Consider the following 21068-nt stretch of genomic DNA (forward strand, 5'->3'; position numbering starts at 1 on the left):
GTTATGTTTGGGTTTTATCTTATACTAATAATTATATGCATGATAACTCAAGTCTACATAGATATTCACTTGTATACGGTCTTGCTGTGATCGTATTCTTCGATCTATATATATATAACCTCGCCAATAAATCCCGATTAACACCGGGTTCGTAACCAATGCCCAAACTACCGATTAACATCAATTGTAAATCGTAATGCATAAAATACCGATTGGTATCGGTTTTGTTTGTTAATTACATACACACTGATTGGTATTGGTTAAACGCAATTATGGTTTGAAGGGGCACGATCAAGTAATATCTTGATCAGTCATGTCTAATAGACATGACCGGTCAAGGTATTGATTGATCTTCTTGATTGGCATATATATATATCGATCAGTGATTGTGAGAACATCAAAATTTATAAATGCTCTTTCTCATCTGCAACATACCAGATAATAATCAGATTTATTATATTAAGAAATAACATATACTTGAAAAGAAAAATAACCTTGAATATAACTTGCATCTTGAATAGAAAATTGAATAACATTTACACCATGAAAGGAGACATCCGGATGGACATGTGATAAGTGGAATTATAGCAGTATTCACCAAGGTGTAGCCATCTTACCCACGCCTTCTGCTGTTCTGAAACATAGTTTCTCAAGTAACCTTCCAACCACTTATTTACTATCTCCGCTTGTCCATCTGTCTGAGGATGGTAACTTGTGCTTGGGGTGAGCACAGTACCACACAATCTGAAAATCTCTTGCCAGAAAGAGCTTAGGAACTTGCTGTCCCTATCACTCACAATGTTTTTAGGCAGCCCATGTAGCCAAAACACCTCATGGAAGAACAAATCAGCAACTTGAGCTGCTGTAAATGAGCTGGTGATAGCGAAAAAAATGAGCAAATTTTGTTAATCTATCTACCACCACATAGATACAATCCTTCCCACTAGCTCTTGGCAACCCAGTGATGAAATCCATAGAGACACTTTCCCATTTTTGACTAGGAATCGGCAATGGTTGCAACAATCCGGAGGGTGCAGTGTGCTCATCCTTGTTCTTCTGACAAACATGGCATTCCCTGATATACTCCAGAACATCTTTTTTCAACCCTTTCCAAGAGAATCTCTCTCGAATCTGCCTATAAGTTTTGAAAAAACCATGATGGCCAGCAAGAGGAATGTCATGAAAAGTCTGTAGTAGCTTCTCCTTCAACTTAGATTCAGGTAGAAGAAAGATCCTACCCTTGTACATAATCAATCCATCAACCAATCTGTACTTTTCATCATGAAAAGTGCCCTCAATGATGCTGGTTGCAAACTGATTTTTGGCATAATCAGCAAGCAACAAGTGCCATACAAGAACCGTAAATTATTCAGCAATATACACAAAATACACAATCAGCAATATACACAAAATATTTTCGGCTATCTCACTCTTCCAAAGGGAAGCGGCAGTAACATACAAGAACCGTAAATTATTCATGCAACACACTTATGAGTTTATTCTATTATAGCGATCATATATGGAGGGCATCGAACTATTATAAGGAGAATCGGATCTCAAGAGAATAACGGGATAGACAACGATAAAGAAGGGATTAAATATTAAAACAACGTTGGTGACCATGCAACCAATCATGGATGAAGAATATTATGACAAGGCAACGATCCACAAAGAGAGTAATTACAGTCTGAGGTATTGCTTAAGGGAAACAATTGTGGTGATAATGGTCATTGGTAGTGATCATATTTGGAAGCAACGCCTTATGTAATGTAACAGAGAATAATTGTAAAATAAAGACGGAAGTATATTAAGACAGCAATCAACAACAAGTAAGGGGGAAATATGGTTCGTTCAATTATTTGTATCCATTCTTTTGGACCTGCTCAAGTCGAGCATCTGCCTTTGGCATTTTAGTTGCAAGATTGCATTGAAGATCAGAAACAGCAAGGAGGGTGCTCACAGGGACATGAGGATCGAAATCAGACACAGTGAATAGGATGAGGCATATCTATTCATCCACCCATCACATGATAAAGAGAGATCACTCAGACACAGCAATCTGATCATTAAAGAATCAAAGGCACAATTTGTATCAATAAGGGACATTACAAGGTGAGGAGAAGATCATTTGTAAAGTTATGAGGAGAACGCAAGAAGTTCTACAGCAGACTTGGAAGAAGATTGTCATCAGTTTTGGGGGAGATATATGATCAGCATAAGTTCCATTATAAAATCAAACAAAACAATCAAGAGAATTCCTAACTTTTCAATTGTTCCTAGAATTTCAAGTTAAATATTGTAATGAAATGTCTTTGGATTTGATAAAATTATATGTTACATTTCTCACCTTAAGTTGGGTTTGTTATCCCGGGTTTAAATTAATGGAAACCCCAAATAGGGACATTACAAGGTGACTCCTCAACAACCCCAAAAGCATTGCTAGACCAAAATAGCTACCACAAGAGAGAATAGCAAGATAACTTGCATAATAATGCATTGATTGAATATTGTTGAATATGTAATATACAGAGAGGCCTTGCTTATATAGGCAAGGTATGATGGGGTATGACAGCTACCCTTGATAGAAATATTAAGTTCATGATGCAAATATTAAATGCCTAGGGACTAAATGTAAATGAGGTGAACATTGCCCCATTATCTAACTTCCAGAAAGGACACCTAGGACCTAAGTAAATTTAACATGTAAATAGGTTCCCCCTAATGCCTAGATAGGAAATAATCTCATTCACACTAATAGTATTGACAAGCATGGATCCTAGGGATTATATTGTCGTGGTTAGCTTATTTTCTCATATGCTTAATTTAACAAATTTGGTTGAAGAAGTTCAAATTGCTCATCGACGCAAAATTAAACACAAATTTTGTAGATGAGAATTCAACAACAGAATCAGATTTCAAGAGAGAACATAAATTTTATACCTTGCAAGTTGAAGTGTTGGTGAGTTCAGACAAGAAACGGATATATTATCTAATATCTTTTAAATTGAAGTTAAATAGTTTATTGTTGGATTATTGTCTCAAAATATATTATTAGTTTTTATAGAGTTATTTTTTCATAGTCTAAAAACAAGTCAAAGTTAGGTCATTATTTTGTTTAGAATAGGGTCCATTTTCACAAGTCGTTAATTGTCGTGTCATCAAAAATGCCTATCAAAATCTGAAAGTTTCAAAAATTAATTAGAATAAAAATCGCCACAAATGTTAATTGGACACACTCGCTTGTACGTGACGTCCATCTTGAGGGGGGTATTCTAAAACTGAACCAAAAAGCCAATTTTTTTTAGCAAGTAGCAAACCAATTGTAAGATGGAGACACAAGAGTTTGGAGGACAATCAACAACCTCTTGTCAGTCACTAATGATGGGGCCGCGAAATTGTTTGAACGGCAAAATAATTTGTGCCAAAATGACTAAAGCCAAAATTGGTTTCCAAGTGGCAGCAGTAATCATCTCATATTGTTTGTGATCAAGATGGAAGTGATCTATAATGGTGGCTGCATACACAACAACAAGAACTTATTTCTCAATTGTTTGATTGGATGTGTTTGTTCCAAATCACAGAAGTTGGTACTTGTGATTGGATGTGTTTCTCCCAAATCACAGAAGTCCCCAATCATAATTGTTGTCAAAACAAGTGTGTCCCTGTTCATGACATGGATGTTGGATATATGTGTTTGTCCCTATCCAAACTTGTGGACCATGAATAGATGTGTTTGTCCCTATCCTTGGTTGCATGGGTAGATGTGTTTGTTCCTATCCTTGGATAAATTCCAATAAGATCAATCCTATTGAAGAAGCATAGTGAGGCAAGTTCCGCTATTGTCTATCTTGAGTAGATGTGTATGCCTCTACACATACCTTGTGTTGTTGATGAAATACCGAATGTTGGGCTGGTTAGTCTGTTTAGGCTTGTTAGGGGTTTGCTTATTTTTGTGAGTGTTTGTTAAGAGTGGTTATAGAAGCCCTCCTATAATATAGGAGGTGTAAATCCTATAAATATGTATTGAACAAAAGAATAATACGAGCAAAGTGTTATTATGTGTGCAAAATTTTCTGATTGGCTTATATAAATTATGCCCAAATCTCTCTCTCAATGGATTAATTTTTTCACATGAAATAATTTCAGGATAATGGATATCAGTTGCTGTTCCTTAGTGCTCGTGCAATAGCTCAGGCATACCTCACAAGGCAGTTTCTTCTCAATATTAAGCAGGTACCTTGACACATATCAAGTAGATCGTATGATGAATTTATTGGCTGTAGTTTCTGTTTTTTATGTTCTCGTCTAATCTTTATACATGTCTACTTCTTGCAGGATGGTAAGGCCTTACCTGATGGTCCTATAGTGATCTCTCCAGATGGACTATTCCCATCTTTGTATCGAGAAGGCAAGTGATTTTTTGTTAGAAATGTTTTTTACAAGTTGCATATTATCAATTGTGCAGGTTTTGTAGACATTGTTTTGAAGATGTGGAATTTGATTTACTTTTTGGGTTATTTCAATACTGTATATGCAATACTTAGGCCAACTGGCTAACCATAACTTGCAAGGTTTTCTTGGAACATAAATTTTACAAACAAGCATAGAATCAAATTATGTGAATAGTTATAAATGAACCGACATTCATAGACTAGGATTAAAAACATCAACTCAAGTTAATTGCTTCGACAAAATCTAGCTGTTCACAAGGAGGAGATAAATTTTGTCTTTGCATTACTTAGGATAATTACTTGACAAGATTGGTCTTTGGTTTTGCCCCATGTAGAGTCATAATTTCACCAGATAGTCCTATATTTCTACTATTGCCAGAAAATCCCATATTTCTTCCTGGTAGCTTTACTGATTGAATGTGAACAGTAAAAGATTGTAAAATTTGTTGCAACCTACTTTGTGACTATATGAACAAAGAGACATGATGGTGCACCAGGAAAGTGAAATCACAAGAAATGGGGAACAGTATGAAAGGGGGAAATGGGAAGTACGGCATAAGTGAAAAAATGCAACTAAAATCCCCTAGAAACTTTTTTGAAGCTCTGGAAACTGTTGGAAATTTTATTATAACTGTATTAACAATTTCTGGAAGTTGGCTATAATGTTAGCAGAGACATCTCACTAGTTTTTGTAACAGCAAGAATTGTTTCAAGTTAATTTAATTTTCCAAAAATTTGCCTGTTGTAGTTTTAACATGAAACATCTACTGTACTATTTGGGTTAGTAGTCACCAGACTTCTACTTGACAACAACTTGTGATGGAAAATGTTAAGGATTGTCTTGGAAAAGAAATTGAAAACTAAAGATTCAAAATTTCACAAAATTAATGAATTTCTTTTCCATGACAAAGAATTGTTATACATATCAAAATAGGTACAACTTCATGTCATAGTAAGCACTCGATGGTCAGATATAATATACCTCAAATATGGAATTAGGTTCAAATTTATACTAGAGTTTAGTATAAAAATGATCCAAAAATCATATGCATATGACTCAAATTCCATGAACTATTATCTCTAATATCTAGTATCACTTAGATGCTTGTGTTGAGCAGCAATCCAAATCTCTCTGGATCTTCATCCAACCAAATCAAGTCTTTTTCTCTAAACTGGGGCTTCTCTATTATTGATCCAACCCTCCGTCCAACTATTTATTGGAGAGTTAAAAAAGAGTATAGTGTGAAAAGTTGAAAACATTATATTGTGTCAATGATTTTGTTTTTTGGGATATATGTCAAAAATATTCCAATTACACTTACATCCAGAACTACTGCATGCTTGGTTCTTAGCATCTTGCCGAAGCTGGAGGCTGACCACTGAAGTCATCCCATTGTATGGTTGGGGTAAATACATTATTTGAATTAAGAAAAAGACAACTGAAGATTGAATTAAATATGTTCAGCTTTCAAGCATATGGAAATGAATCTCAAAGGCGTGAAATTTTAGGATTGAGTAAGGTACTTGGCAATATAGCCTTGCTTGATTGGAATTATGTTCAAAATCCAAAGAAGACTTCAACATTCTGGGTCTGGAAACATCTGCCTTTAGTATGTATAGACCTTCCTCCACCTTCATGTCCACAGCAAAAATGAATAAACCATTATCCAGTTGCATTGAGAGGTTTATGAAAATGATGTTGGTCTCTGTTGTTGATAGTATCCCTATAAATGCCTATAACAGCAGTAAATTATTTTCATTCTGTCCTTTGCCTCGTAATATATCTATGTTCCATAGGGACATGTTGCCAACATTTTCAGACCCGTTCCCATACCAGGGACATTCTGAGGAAATGGGGACACCTTAGAAATGTGTCCTCACCTCCCCTACTAAAAAACTGACTTAGCATCCTGGAAATGTCCCAAACTGTGTGCAGGGACAGCCAGCTGTCCTCAGGACCTGGGACCTGTCCCACAGACAGCCAGCCATCCCTGTGCAAAAAGCCACTCATTTTTTAAAATATCAGTGCCTTTGTCAACCAGAAGTATGATTTATAGCATCATAAGTTAAATTTTTCAAATGTATGAAATCTTCCACCCAAGATCAAATATTTTGGACTATAATGTTTCATTTCCACTTTGAAATACTTACCAATTTTTACTTGAATTTACCCTTAAAAAGCTTATATTAATCAGTGACAGTTCTCAATATCTAGATGCAATCTAACAGATATTCTCTTATTATTTATTCTCTGATTGCCACCATTACGTTTCCCTTAAAAGAAGAATGTCTTGTTTAAGAGTTTTTTGTGATTGATATTCCCAATCAGAATTAATAACAAATAGTAATTTGAATTATCTGTCATAATTCCACTCAACGAGGTTGGTTTTATATTTATTGACAAGGCTTATGATTTTTGGCAATACTTTTCAGCTTTACTGCTCTATTTAACATTTTCAATTTATCTTAGGCCAATTTTTTTATGCTTCTCTGTTAAACTTGATCACAGAATGGATGTCAATGCTTGTCTTAACCCATCCATATATGCAACATATTTTCAAAATGGTTTTTCCCTATTTTAACATTTTGGGGCTTACCTGTATATGGCTGTGAAAATATTGATTTAAATTTTTTTAAGATGCTTGTACTGAAATTGTGTCCTAGAATCAGAAATCTGCCAGTATACAGAAACCTAATCCTCTTGTTTGATCTGGATTTCGAAAAATAGAGATGAAATTTTAAAGATAAAAATTGAATTTTGAGAGAGGAAATTTGTACTGACCAAAATCCTGAAACAACTTAATTTGATACTGGAGCTAGAAAATTCTAAAATAATTTACATAGCTGGAATCAAACTGTTACAAACAGAAAAGTCTGAGAAACCAAAAAAAATTCTGCTTAATCTTTTTGAACTGAACTCTCAATTCAACTCTAATATTATTTATTAAGGATCTATAATGAATATGATTAATACCTTGTCAATATTATTATATGAGTATTTGAAATTTCCCATTATTTTAAAAAATTTACCTGTTTTTAACAACTATCGTCTTTGCCATCCCATCATCCCCTAAAATGGCCTCCAAATATTTTGTCCCTGAATGTGCACCCCCATTTCTGTCCCATAAACTTGGTGGAATGTAGTAATATACCTAACATGATTACACCTTATCTAATGTGGAGGGCTTCCACAACTTGAGTGGCATCTAGTTTGCTTCTATAGCTTGATTTTATTCCCTTAAAGTTTAACTTGTGATAGGATTTGCATTCAAATTTGTTTGAATAAAAAGCTTTCCAAATTTTAAATTATTTCTTATTGACAAAGAATAATACAAAATGCATAAACTAGTATCTAAATTCATGGTGATCCCTATTGGAAATGTTTGTTTGTATTCATACATACTAGTGCACTGATTGTTTAGACCATATTTCAATGGCCTCCTCTAGGGGAATTCATGTTGCATTCTTCATGAACAGAATTTGATTTATTTTATATTTAATTCAATAAAGATCGATTGAATAAATGTTTTCCTTGCCTTAAGTATAGTTGGTAGATTGATTCACTTAAGGAGGAAGTTTTGTTCTTTGAAATGTTATTTAAAAACAATTAATTTTTCATACACATGTCGTTGATATCACAATGATTATAGGCCATTATTCTAGGTATGTTGTCTAGAAGACATAAATGTTAACAACTGTTTTTTTTCAAACTTACAAAAACCACCTCTCAAAAATATTACCTTACCTGAACTTTGTTGGATTTGGCAACACAGCTAATCCCATTCGAAAACATGTAATTCTAGAAATACTCCAGAGGCCTTGTGTGCAAATGATTAGTTTAAGGTTTAGATTCTTGTAGATGTGGTTTAGATGCTCAAATAATGTTTGTGGAGGTCTGCATGACTTCTGAATGTCACCATAATAAATCATCTTAATTTTGTCACTACTAAGTGGTGATTATCACTTGCTAGCTTGCCACAAGTTTAATTGCTGTGGGCTTAATTCTTTTTCAGAAACACCTTGCAAGTTTTCAATTCCATATGAGATGTTTATTAAATCAACCATATTTAGAGCTTAAATTTTCTACTCTCCTTAACTAGCTTCTAGTATTTGTTCTAAAGTCATCTATACAAATGTCAAGCTCAATGCCCATGGAATAATTGACATTAATTCAAAAGCCCTTACGATTATGTTGAATGAGATTCTCTTTTTGATATTGTTTGCAGTGATACGAAGAGCTCCTCATGAGTTCAAGATTGCATGCCTTGAGGTAAGTAAATGCATGTGCAGTTTTTCTAATTTAATCATATAAATGCATAAAGAGGTGAGCCATATATTTTCATTTTATGCAGTTTTCAATTAACACATATCTGGGTGAACGATTAAAGTCGATTGTCATAATACTTTGTATATTTTAATGTTGTTTTTTAATTTGGATTTTCTGCTGCATGAAGTTCTACATAATAGATTAAGAAAATCTATATGATTAAAACATCTTAAAGAGTTTAATTTTGTGTGCATATTTGGTAAAAGTCAACTTGTTTTACATCTGATATATATAGAAAGGCAAAAAGTCTACTAATATCAATGAAAGTCACATGGGTGCACGTGGCCCTGCAAGAGTTTCCAATCCCCAATCACGATAGCAAGTGATCTGAAAATAGCATTGATATTCTACTTGCTTTCTTAAAACAAAACTTAAGCGATCCAATCAATAAAGACTGAACTAGTCGCTACTGTAGAAGTAAAACTTGTATAGGACAGTCATAAAGCTCTTACAAGGAGCTGTTTAAAGACTTTAAACCAAACAACAATAGAGAAGATGACTAAACAACAAAAAGAGGGTAAGCATAGCACAAAAATAGGAATAATACAAAGGTTGACCTGGAGAAGCGGTGTGGGTGAAAACTCAAAACAGTAGCATCAAATCCCCTCAGGCTGTTGATTTTAACACTTTCAGATGACTGTAAACTTAGAAAATCAGAATTTAATTACTAACTAAATTGATTAGATGAAAGATTTATGGTTTTCCAGAATTAAGCATAACCAAGAAATGAACATGTAAGAACAAGACACGGTTACCCTGGGAAAACCTCGTAGGAGGAAAAACCCAGCCAGAAAAGATCCTCAGATCTGATTATGGATTAGATTCATATGAAGATTACAACACTTATCTCAAGTATTTGAAGGTGATTGCACTTAGGGCTGATAATGTCTTTCACAAGACTGCACTTTCACAAGTATCCCTTTACCACTTCCAACAGCAATCAGATCCAAACCCTAGGTCTGCATTATGAAATCTGCACTTTGTTGGACAGCAGCTTTAGCCCTCAGTTCGCTCTCCACATGGATGAATTTCGCACCTTTAATGGCAGATGTAATTCGCTGATATAACAGATGTGATTCGCTGTAGTACTGCTCCTTCAATCTCGCATTAGGCAGATGTAGATATTTCGCATGATAATGTATATTGAATGTTTGATTGAGGAGAAGGTAACTTTACTTATATGATGCGGTATCCAAAATTCATTTATGTCGGCTCATACTAAATTATTGACCTTTTAATTTATTGTTTCTTCTTTAACCGAATGCATTAGATAGGGTTGGCCCTATTTTGTTTGGCACGTTAACTTTCATGTGACGTGGAGTAGCGTGGGGTTTTTATGATGTGCCATGAGGTATAGGGCCCAGCCAGCCCTATACGTTGGAGAAGGGGCTGGCCCCTTAGGCGGATTCCAATGTTGCCCAAGGCAATTGGAATCCGCCATCCCTAATTACAACCAACATGGGCCACTAACTCCAAAGGCTTCCTACCTGCCTTCTTGAGGCCTTCATTGACATCTTACAATGTGAATTGACATCCAAACACCTATAACAGAAAAAACTCACTATTGTCCAAGCTTCCAACTGCACCAACACTCATACAATATTCTTAGAGAGCTCTCAAATGCATGGTAACATGAAAGGAACTCCTACAAGCTATATGGGTATTGTTATAGCTTTTCCTTTTTGCAAGAGAAATTCAATTGAACAAGATGTCTCTTGAAGCTCCTCTAGCCCCCTTCATCAATGACAACTAATGAAAGCTGGGAGATAGAATCATCCAAGTCAGGATGGTGTAGCTTTATCCCAACTATAGTTTACAAACTTGCCGAGTACTTGATGAGGCGTAGGAATTTTTGGTTGGGGGAGCACTTGCCATGTTTACTTATGGGCATATGAGAATGACTTTTCAACAAGTTTCAACATCAAACTCATTTGAGTACTGATGAGTTGGATGCCAATACTCACCACATGTGGGATTCTCGAGCAATCAGATAAGAACATGGAAATTAGGTTAAAAAAAATGCTGAAAAAACTTATTTACTAGCCCTCATGCCCACACAGCTTCCTCGCACTGCATTTTTGCATCCTTTGAGCATCCTTGAGTGACTTGGAGTGAATTGAAGACCAAATTTGAGGAATTTGGGTTTCTAGGTCAGTTCGTTTATTTTATTCATTTTTTTCATTTTCCAATCATGTAAATTTGTTTTATAATGTAGCACTAAATTAATAAAGATTATTCGGAGGTGATAAATTTACTAATTTTGAGAGGCAACTTATGGAGGGTGTAGATATAGCAAAAGTATAAGAGTATGTTGATGTGATAGCTAGGTCGGATCCCTTCTAGGGCCGACCGTACTACAAAAGAGCAAGAATTTCAAGAGATTGGTGATGCCCTCAGGGCAATCAATGCAAGATTGGATTGGTAGATTGAAAAGAGAGAGAAGTATGAAGAAGAAAATATCAGACATAGAGAGTATATTGCAGGGATAAGGCGTGAGAATCCCACCCTTATTTCCCCTATTGCAATTGATCGTGGACTACATACACATTACGAGGCTGCAAGAGATACACTCTCGGAAGTGGAAAAATGGATTGAGGACACAAAGAGATAGGCGGATAATTTCCTTACTTTGTCCAGGCTTTTGACAGGACAACAGGGCTCATATTCAGGATACAGTATTTGGAGGGAATTTGGGAAGAATTCCAACCTATTTAGGAGAAGACTATTCCATGCCTCAGAGCCTTGAAGAGAATTCCTATGTCCACATTGATCAGGGAGAATATTGTGCAGAGATGGAAGGATCAATTCATGAGATTCAGTCGAAGATCCTTGCCTTGATTGAGGAATTATTGGGAGTTGATGTCAGTAAAGCCAATGGTTTACACTTAGTTAGCAGAATTGAGAGACAAGATGAAGTTCATGTACTTCAATCAAAGAGTCAGATGGATGACTTGGTCTCTTTGTTGATTCATTTTCACAATTCGCAAAAGCTCATGCCAAAGTGGGAGAACATCTTGGATGCTTGCTCAGATGCATTGGACGTGATTGATTTACAGCAGGATACCTTACCCAGCATATCTATGGAGGAATTAGATTCTGTATCGGCTAGATTCTTGGATTATGCTGTGAGAGAAAGAGATGCAGGACAAAATCTTCTAGAAGATTCCCTATTTGATGACTAGAGGCCTTTCTATTGGGCCACATGTTGGTGGTTCCATTTTTTATGTAAACCCTAATTAGGGCAACTCTAGGGCTTCGTTGGCATGATCTTGGTCCTTGATTTTGATTTAATCTTGGCTATCCATTTTGTATGAGACTATATATACCTCTTGCCTCTCATTTGTAAGAGAGATTTTTGAGAATTGTTGGTAGATGCTGCAGATTTGAATATAAATCATTGTTCGACTTGATGGTGATTTTGTTTAAGTGTTGTTTTGCATTCAAGGTTCTCAATTCCTCCAAGTTAGATTAGAATTTTCTTTCAAGTTTGTTAGATTGAATGAAAGAATTTGTGAGTATATTGGTGTGGAATCCATTAATCCATACTACTAGCCTCTTGCTGATTGTAAGTGCACCGTGCATGGTCGACTAGAAATTTATGCAAGCTTTACTTCAATTATTATACGTCCATTGTTATGCATCAACTTGGATGGTATCAATGTTTGATGGTAGTAATTTGAATATCTTTGAAATACACCTTAGATGATTGCACTAAGCTCGTATCAAAATCTGTTCGACTTGATGGTGAGACCTCGCCTAGTTTGATTCCACTGAATTTGTTCATCATTTCTTGCATTCTAGGTTTTAGAATAGAATTCTTGAACCCTATTCCCTTTTTGCCTTTTTTTATAGAAAGTCTTGTTAGAATTAAATCCAAAGCTCCATTGCAAAATCCTAAGTTATAGGCACACCTATTCCATATTCACGATAAGCAAATTTGATACGAACAATTGTGTAAGTCCCCAAGTAAAAACAGCAATTCACATTGACCATTGAGTTACCCACTCGTCAAGACTTGACTGTAGAAGCCTTGGAATCATTTTAGTTGATCTCATCCTTAGCATCTGAGATAATTTTGTTCAAGAGAGGGTAAAGTACTTTGGTATTTTATTTGATGCTTGCATGTGCATAAAACACACATCAAGAAGTGGTTAAATGAAAAGATAAATGGTTATGTTTTATTTTGACTTTAGCTAGGATACTAATAGATGGGATTCTTCAATGAGTTGTTTATGCAAGGCATAATTGATACATTTTGCATTATGAAAATGGCATTTCTTGCCAAGTATGACTTAACTTTTTTTCAGCAGTACAAGGATTGTAGCATGCCAACTTTGCCTATGGCAGTCCTTGTATGCTAAATAAGATGATCCTTGATTGTGGCTTTTATTGTGAGTATGAAAAGATTTGCAACAAGGGATATGTATTTTGTAGATTTATGATCATGATTCATCATTGGCCTATTACTTGCATATACTTATAGTTTGATGGGGTTTGGGGGCAACACCAAAACGAGGTTGAGGGTTGGCACCCCTTGTGGGGATCTAGGGGCAGGGCCTCCAACAGGGTTGAGGAATAGCACCCTAAGCGTGCTCCCTGTTGCAATATAGGGTGGGGTTGAGAGGTGGAGCCCTCGCCACCAAGCCCAAATGAAGACCTCCAAAACCACATAGACCTTGGTGCATACCATTTTCATATTTTTTTAAAATCCTAGATGGGCATGTGTAATGTCCCCTACTAGGAGGCTGCCAATTCCCAATGATTTACAGACATCACTATGCATTTAGGTCAGATTAAATTAAGAAACAATTTAATGATTTATAATACATTTAACAGTTAACCACACTTAAGCTCCAATTCCTTACTTCTCTCCTAATCATCAACCCTAAGGAGGATGGGGAATTACTTGTCATAGAGCACTTGGAAACCAATCTACAAGTAGGCTCCCTCAAGGCTTCAGGACTCTGTCCATATCCCATCTTGTGAGGTATTTCTCTGCCTCTCCCTAACAAAACCAACCTAATCTCATGAGGGGCAATAGCAAATGATTAAAGATTAGGCTATGAGTATACTAACTTCTCATGTATTATGAATATATATGAAATTAAGTATGACTATCATACATATTGCAGTCTATATTAATATTACTACTAAATTCTGCATTAAAACATTATCAGGCTTCATATATTAAGCATACATATTAAGCGCATCCCTCATGCATACCACCAAGAACAAGGATGCTTCTGCCTGTAACTTAATAACAGTTCTGATCTGATCCGATTGATGGTGATGTCCCTGGATGCTTTTGATTCCTTTCCTTTATATCTCTCAATGTGAGGGAGAGGTCACACCTCTTCATCACTTATGCCCTTTGGCAAGAGACACACCCTTTCACCATTAGCACCCTTTGAAGAGTGTAACTCTTCATTATTTCTGCCCTTTGAAAGGGACACGACCTTTCACAATCAGATCTGCACGTCTTATTTAAATCAGATCCACATTACTGATTTCCAAATTATCTCCCCTTCAAATGAGTTCTCTTCTCTTTTTATACCTCATATTTGGGGGAATCACAACTTATCATTTCATGCCTTTTGACCATTCATTAACTTTAATTAAATTTTAATTATATTAAATTATATTCTTTTATATTTTAATTTAATTTTTTATTTTAATTCTTTTGTATTTTAATTTTATTATTATTATTTATTATTAAATTATATTTCAAAGTGGGGACATTACACCATGTCATAAACCAAACAAGCATTCTTTTTAAGTTATAAAAAAATTAAATGGCCAACTCTTAGGCTCGAGACTTGCCAAGACTTGGCGAGTCTTGTGAAACTCGGCAAGGGTGCCTCACGAGACTAGGCAAGTCTCGTTTCTCTGGTCTCTACAAAACGCATGTAAAAATTAAGTTTAAGTTACCACAGATAATCTTATAATCATCAAAAATTGAAAACCACCATAAATTTAAATGTCATTTAAAAGTTTAAAACAGAAATGAAAAATAGAAAATATTATAATATATTCATTGTTCAAACTTCACTCTCAATATCAAGTTTAACAATTAGTTTTCAATGTCATATGGGTTTTTTAAATCATCGACACCATCATCAACATTGACATTAGATATAGGAAAGTTTGAAGAACCACAAGTGTCGTTGCCACCTGCACTATTAGTGTGCTCGCTATCCATCTCCTCAAATGCAACATGTTGGGAAGTGGAAGCATTTAAGTTAGTATGCTTTGGCTCCATATCACAGCCTGGTGTTCCTTTCCTTGTAGCCATGTTTGTTCGAAAGGAGGGGCAAATTGGAATGCATGTACACTAAGTTCTCTACCCTTTTTAACTGCAAGTGGTTACACTTCACTCTGTGAATGGAGTATGTTCTCCAATTTCTCTTAGATGCATATGAACTAGTAAACTATTAAGACAAAGTAGAGATATAGATGTATACATTAAAAATATATATTTTAAAAATGAAGCTTCAAAGATTAAAAAATAAAAATTTATCAAACTTATTTGCAACAAAACTTTGATTGCAAGAGGTTGTAGGCTTTGGAATTGTTGGCCATGAAAATGCCAACAATTGTGAGCATCCTTCTTCAATTTATCACAGAGAGCCTTAATGCTTTGACCAATGGAGTGTACAAAATCAATGAACTCACTCATGACTGCATTTTACAAATCAGGACCAAGGAAGAGTCTATGCAATGCTACTTTATATACTTAAGAAACCTCAAAATCTTTATATGGAGCAGTCCTTGTTGGCACAAAAAGAACCTCAACAATGTAATATTTTGGACTTAATGTGATGGCAAGAAGATGTAGTAGGGTGTTCATCATGTTCCATCTCTCTTAAATAATTTTGTGAACTTACTTGAAGAAAGTTTCTTTAGGATCTTGCTCTTTCTTATTAATGATGGTCTTCAATTTCTCATTTCTCTTTTTCAATCAAAATGAGCTAAAATGAGTTTGTTTTAGTGTTTCACTTTCAAATGCTTTGGATAGCACTTTAGGGTTAGAGATTCTTTTTAGGGTTTCATAGTCAAAGTCAAAGGGAGAAATTAATTAAAAAGCCAAAAAAAAAAAAAAACTTATCAAAAAGGCAAGTTTCACCATAGGTTTGCTTTGGTTTTTCAGATTCTTTATGGGTTTATTTGAGTCAAACCCATAGTGTTCTGCACAACACACTAAACTAGACCATACATCTGGTTCAAATCGGACCTAGATTTGCTTATGTATCCCACAGATCTGGCGACATAGGTCTAAACCAAACAAAATATTAGGAAAAACAACACAAATCGTAGATTATCATTGCTTGTTGAAAAAATGATTAAAACACAAAACACAAAAATAAAAAATAAAAACCCAACTGGAGATGTAAAACAGATTTTGAGAAAAAAAAACCTACTTCAATGAAAGACTCTTCCTTTTTGCAAGCTCTTAAATCTCCTTGGCAACAAAATAGTACTTCTAGTGACATAGAAGTGGCAAAACAATGAAGTTGGAACACCAGCTTGCTGAAGGTGAGTGTGAAATGAGAGGTGAATTTTATTTTTGGTTCCTTTTAGTTTTGTCCCCTAAAGTCTTTTTAGGTCTTAGGTTTCAAAGTTTAACTTGTGTTCTTTTTATTTTTTGTTTATTAAAAATGACTTTAAACAAAACTTCAAAACTATTTTGATTTTGAGATTGCTTCAAGTACAACATATATAGGCAGGATTCTATGCCCTAGTTAAGCCAAACTCGTTTCCAGGTCATACCTATCTTGAGATTGGATTCAAACTAAGATACAGAGAGCTGGGAGGCTAGGAGAAGAATCCAGTAATGCAGACTATACCCACACCCTAATTTCCTTGTGCACGTCCTGACTTCCAGTAAACTTAGATTTTTGTTTTCCATCTTCTCTACTCTTCTCAACATGAATCAATTTACCCAACAGTGTTTCAAGGCAATTGAAGAATGGCCAATGGGTTCATTTGGCTGCATTACCATCTGGTTAAACTCAAAATTGTCTGTTCCTTTCTCACAGCAAACCACAACCTTTGTATCCATGATTTTCCTGCTCTCAAAGGAAACTGAAACAGCAACGATGGTCTTCTATTTACTGAAATAAACTTGTTAGTTGAAATTAACTGTTTATAAAATGTCAGAGCAGATTAGTGACAAACTTGGGTAATTCATTACGTCATTACTGGTTCCTAGCTGTAAGCACTTTCTGTTTGCCAATGGTTTCTTGATACTGCATCATTTTTTGTGTGTGGGTTTCTAATGTAGTTACTTTCTTGGAAAGATTGTCTTCTTTTTCTTTCACCATCTCTCTCACTGATTGATTCCCCTTCTTTGTAACATTTCTGGATTGCAAGGTAGCAAATGTTTGTCGCTGTTGGATCTTGTCATTTCATACAAACCAAACCACTACACCAAACCCAAAACTCCACAACTTTGATACCAATACCAATATGATTTGTAAACTCTCAATTATGTCTACATAGTAGAGTTTGCAAACAACAAAAAATTGCTGTTCTAACTGAATTCACTTTAATAGTTGAACATTTCTTGGAATGCTTAGATACTGGAGTTATTGTTCTATTGCAAAGGAAATGCAGAACAATAGTGGCACCAATGTCTAAGAGCATAAACAAGAATTAAAATCAAGCACAAAGAGATTGACACCAAATTTTACCTGGAAACCCCACGGTAGGGAAAATTGGATGGAAATGGCAATTCCACCACTTCTTTAGTCTTCTTCTTATGGCTAAAGAATAGATACAAAAAGCATAATTAGAACAATTACAACAATATGCGTCATTCTTTTATCACATAGATCACTCTATACTTCTTTTCCCTTGCACAACTAACTCTCACTCTGTGTCACTCATAACACTCTTCACTCAACTCACACTCTTGTACAACTTCAGGCAAAATTTCTCTTTTAAGAAAACCAGTGGTTATGTAACCATCATGGTGATTACAGAACGGCCCCCATATTATTTTATGGCTATGCATCTGTCACTTTTGATGCTGCAATAATTGGCAGTTATGGAACTCTCTTTGTGGAAACTCTTGGTTACAAAAATTCCACCTGTGTTAAACGTCAGTGCCATCCCCAGAGAATAAATACTCTATTTTGAATTTTAGAGTGCTGTCACTGACTGATTCTGGTTGATTGTTGAAGAGATTTTGATTTTCACTGTTCCTTATTCTGCCGAGGTGTAACTGCAGTGACAGCAAGAAGTGGAGTGTAATGGCATGAGCATGTTAAAAAAAATTATTAAATAGCCAACATATATTTTTTTTTAAACTGAAACTATAAAACAATTCTTAAGTAAATAAAAATAGCTCTTCAAATAACTTTTGAATAAATAAAATAACTCAAGATTGATATCTTTTGGCATCTTTTAGATAGATAACTCAAGATTGATATTGAGCAGGCACATTTACATAATTATAGATCATTTTGATCAAGAAATAATTTTTTTCCAAGTGCTAACTTTGTGTCTATTTGTTTTGTCAGGATATCAGAAGATTATTTCCACTTGACAGCAATCCATTTTATGCAGGATTTGGAAACAGAGATACAGATGAAATTAGTTATCTAAAAGTCGGAATACCAAAAGGCAAAATTTTTATCATTAACTCAAAGGTAATCATTCGTTCTAAAGTTAATGCTTAGATAGAGGAGAAGAAATTTTATGCTTCAAAGGTGTTTTAACTTCCATATATTTGTTATTGGGAACACCAGGGTGAGATTGCTGTGAACCATCGTGTAGACACAAAGTCATACACATCACTTCATACACTTGTCAATGGCATGTTCCCAGCCATGTCATCATCGGAACAGGTTCATCTAATATCAAGCCAATATATAATATTCAGTCTTTATTTTTTTATGGCTTTTCTTGGGTTAATATTGTTCTGACATCATATTTGGTTCTGACATTTAGGAGGACTTCAATTCATGGAATTACTGGAAAACTCCTCTCCCTGACATTGATGTTTAGTTAATTGAGAATGATTGAAAAGGGCAAACGAAAGGCCTCTTAGAATAACTGGAAATTGCCTCTCCTTAGCAATGTATTTTTTTCGGCCAGTTTCTGCCAGCATTTGTTTAAGGAACTCAAGAAAACTTTGCCAGCACAGCAATTACATGATATTGGGTAGGCTTTTTCCTCAATGCATGAGAAGCAGAGATCACCACGTGTAAAAATTCCTGACGACACTGGTCCTACACTGTTCCTTGTTTTTCTATCTTAAAACACCTAACAGAAGTTGATAGAACAGTTGGCCATCAAGGAGCAGTGGTTATAAGAGAAGTTCAAGTATTGTGTACTTCATTATTTTGGAAATTGTGATCCTGTACAGCTTGACTACTTGAGTAAAGTGGTCTTCTAGAAATGTAAGAATGTGTGTTGCATGCACACATGAAACATCTACAGCTTATTTATTTAGACCTAGGGGCCATTTCAATTTCACTCCTAATGTGTCTCATCCGGTTCATTCTTTCCAAGCAACCAATGGATGTATATGTTCTCATTCAATTTAATGTAAATGGATGCCTCCAATTTGGTGTCTTTCAGAGAGCATGTGTTCATCCTGATATGTTCTCATTCAATTTAATGTAAATGGATGCCTCCAATTTGGAATCACTTTGCCCTCTTCCTGCTTTGGAATAAAATATAATGGCATCGTAAATTATTGCATCAGTCTTCTTGACGCTGTGTAAATTTTGAAGTATGAGGGTATAATATAATGTGGATATAAATTAAAAGCAATTTCCATTAGAATTCGAAGATGGCGACCCTGTCATTGTAATTTCTACCTGTAGCCACATTTTGTGCTGATTATTTTATATGTAATATATATGTATCTGTAGCCAGATACGATGTTTCAAAATCACACTACCATATCCATTGCTTTACGTGTATCTCATTTCTGAAGGGAACTACAGCAAAATGTGATAGACAAGTGACCTATTCTGATGGCATGATGTATGAACAGCATTGAATCCATCTTACATTATTTGACGTCCTATATGGTGATAACCATTAACTCTGCCACAGGTAAAATGTTCGATGTTATTTTATACTGTAGGGAAATGGACAAGGAAAATTTGGACCTTACAGAAGCAACTTGAGATGACCATGTATGTCTTGTGAATTGTATGTTGTTAGTCATGAGGGCTTTTGTGTCGCAATTGATGAGAAGATCTCAAGCTGGAACAAAACAGAGGTTAACATTCAAAGTCATTAGTGACAAAGTAAGCTGGATTACTCTTATGCCATTTAAGGTTCAGAATCTGTTTGTAGCAAAGTTGGACTCTTATGCCATTTAAGGTTCAGACTCGGTTTGTGGCAAGTTAATAACATTGTATTCTTGTGAGATTAAAGCAAAATGCCTCCACAAATTCAATAAAGCTCAAGTGTAGAGGAGACTTTACTTACTTTTGAGTTTTGACAATTGGTCCAAATAGTTTGTGGTCTATTATAAGGCCCACTTGATCTAAAATCCAATTTATACCCCAAGATTAAGATTGTGGAGCATTTCCTTTAAAATCACACTAACCATTTGGAGCACCAATAGTCAGCATGGGCTCCTTACCATCACTCGCTATAATCATTCACATAAATCAACAAACACACTTTCAAATTTTCTTTATACGGCTCTCGTTGTTTCATTCATCCTTGACATAGAGGAGCAGAGATTTAATGAAAAAAAGATTTATTCTCACATAACAGCATAAGAAATATTATTTTCCCATATATGCAAGCATAATTTAAAATTAAAGAAACGGATTTTGTTCCAAAATTGAATCAATTGTTCAAAGCAAATTTGTTTGAAATGATTTTGATTCAAACCAAAAGAAATGCATAGGTTTTCACATTTTCTTTCCGCATTAGACTAATTATTTACACATTATGATTTACTTTCTTTGCTAACAAATCTTACACTAGTTAATATATTTTTTTGTCTCCTTCCGCTGAAGTCTTTGCCACTCATTCTTCTTGGGTAATTTGAATCCTTCTAGGAGGGTGGTTGTTTTAAATGGTTGGCTTGAGAAAATAGGGAAAGATATTTGAATTAGGACTACCGCTGTTCAATTTGAAGTATTTTGGAGCACAAATTGATGGGTAACAAATATAATTATTCAGAAGATTTTGATCAGGAAAGTAGGAAAAAAGATTTGAGTTAGAAGGAGAAGGTTTTGGGGTTGGACAAGGACACAAGACAACACAGACAACACATGACAAAACAGTCACAAGACAACACACAACAAAACAGCGGC

General features: G+C 35.1%; 1 protein-coding gene across 2 annotated transcripts in view; it reads left to right on the forward strand.

Moving 5' to 3' along the window:
• LOC131066592 (phosphatidate phosphatase PAH2) overlaps window positions 1-19488 on the forward strand; it is a 69146-nt gene extending 49658 nt beyond the window's left edge. The window contains exons 6-11 of one of the 2 annotated variants that reach the window (XM_058001400.2): window positions 4147-4233; window positions 4336-4408; window positions 8678-8721; window positions 18300-18428; window positions 18528-18626; window positions 18730-19488. In XM_058001400.2, the coding sequence (XP_057857383.2) occupies window positions 4147-4233; window positions 4336-4408; window positions 8678-8721; window positions 18300-18428; window positions 18528-18626; window positions 18730-18786 (489 nt within the window). In that variant the 3' untranslated portion in view covers window positions 18787-19488. Of the gene's footprint in view, window positions 1-4146; window positions 4234-4335; window positions 4409-8677; window positions 8722-18299; window positions 18429-18527; window positions 18627-18729 lie in introns of those variants that run through there. The other variant, XR_009359056.1, reaches the window with a different exon arrangement.
• The last annotated feature ends 1580 nt before the right edge of the window (window positions 19489-21068 follow it).

This window comes from Cryptomeria japonica, chromosome 10 (genome assembly GCF_030272615.1).
Source record: "Cryptomeria japonica chromosome 10, Sugi_1.0, whole genome shotgun sequence".
Taxonomy (NCBI): domain Eukaryota; kingdom Viridiplantae; phylum Streptophyta; class Pinopsida; order Cupressales; family Cupressaceae; genus Cryptomeria; species Cryptomeria japonica.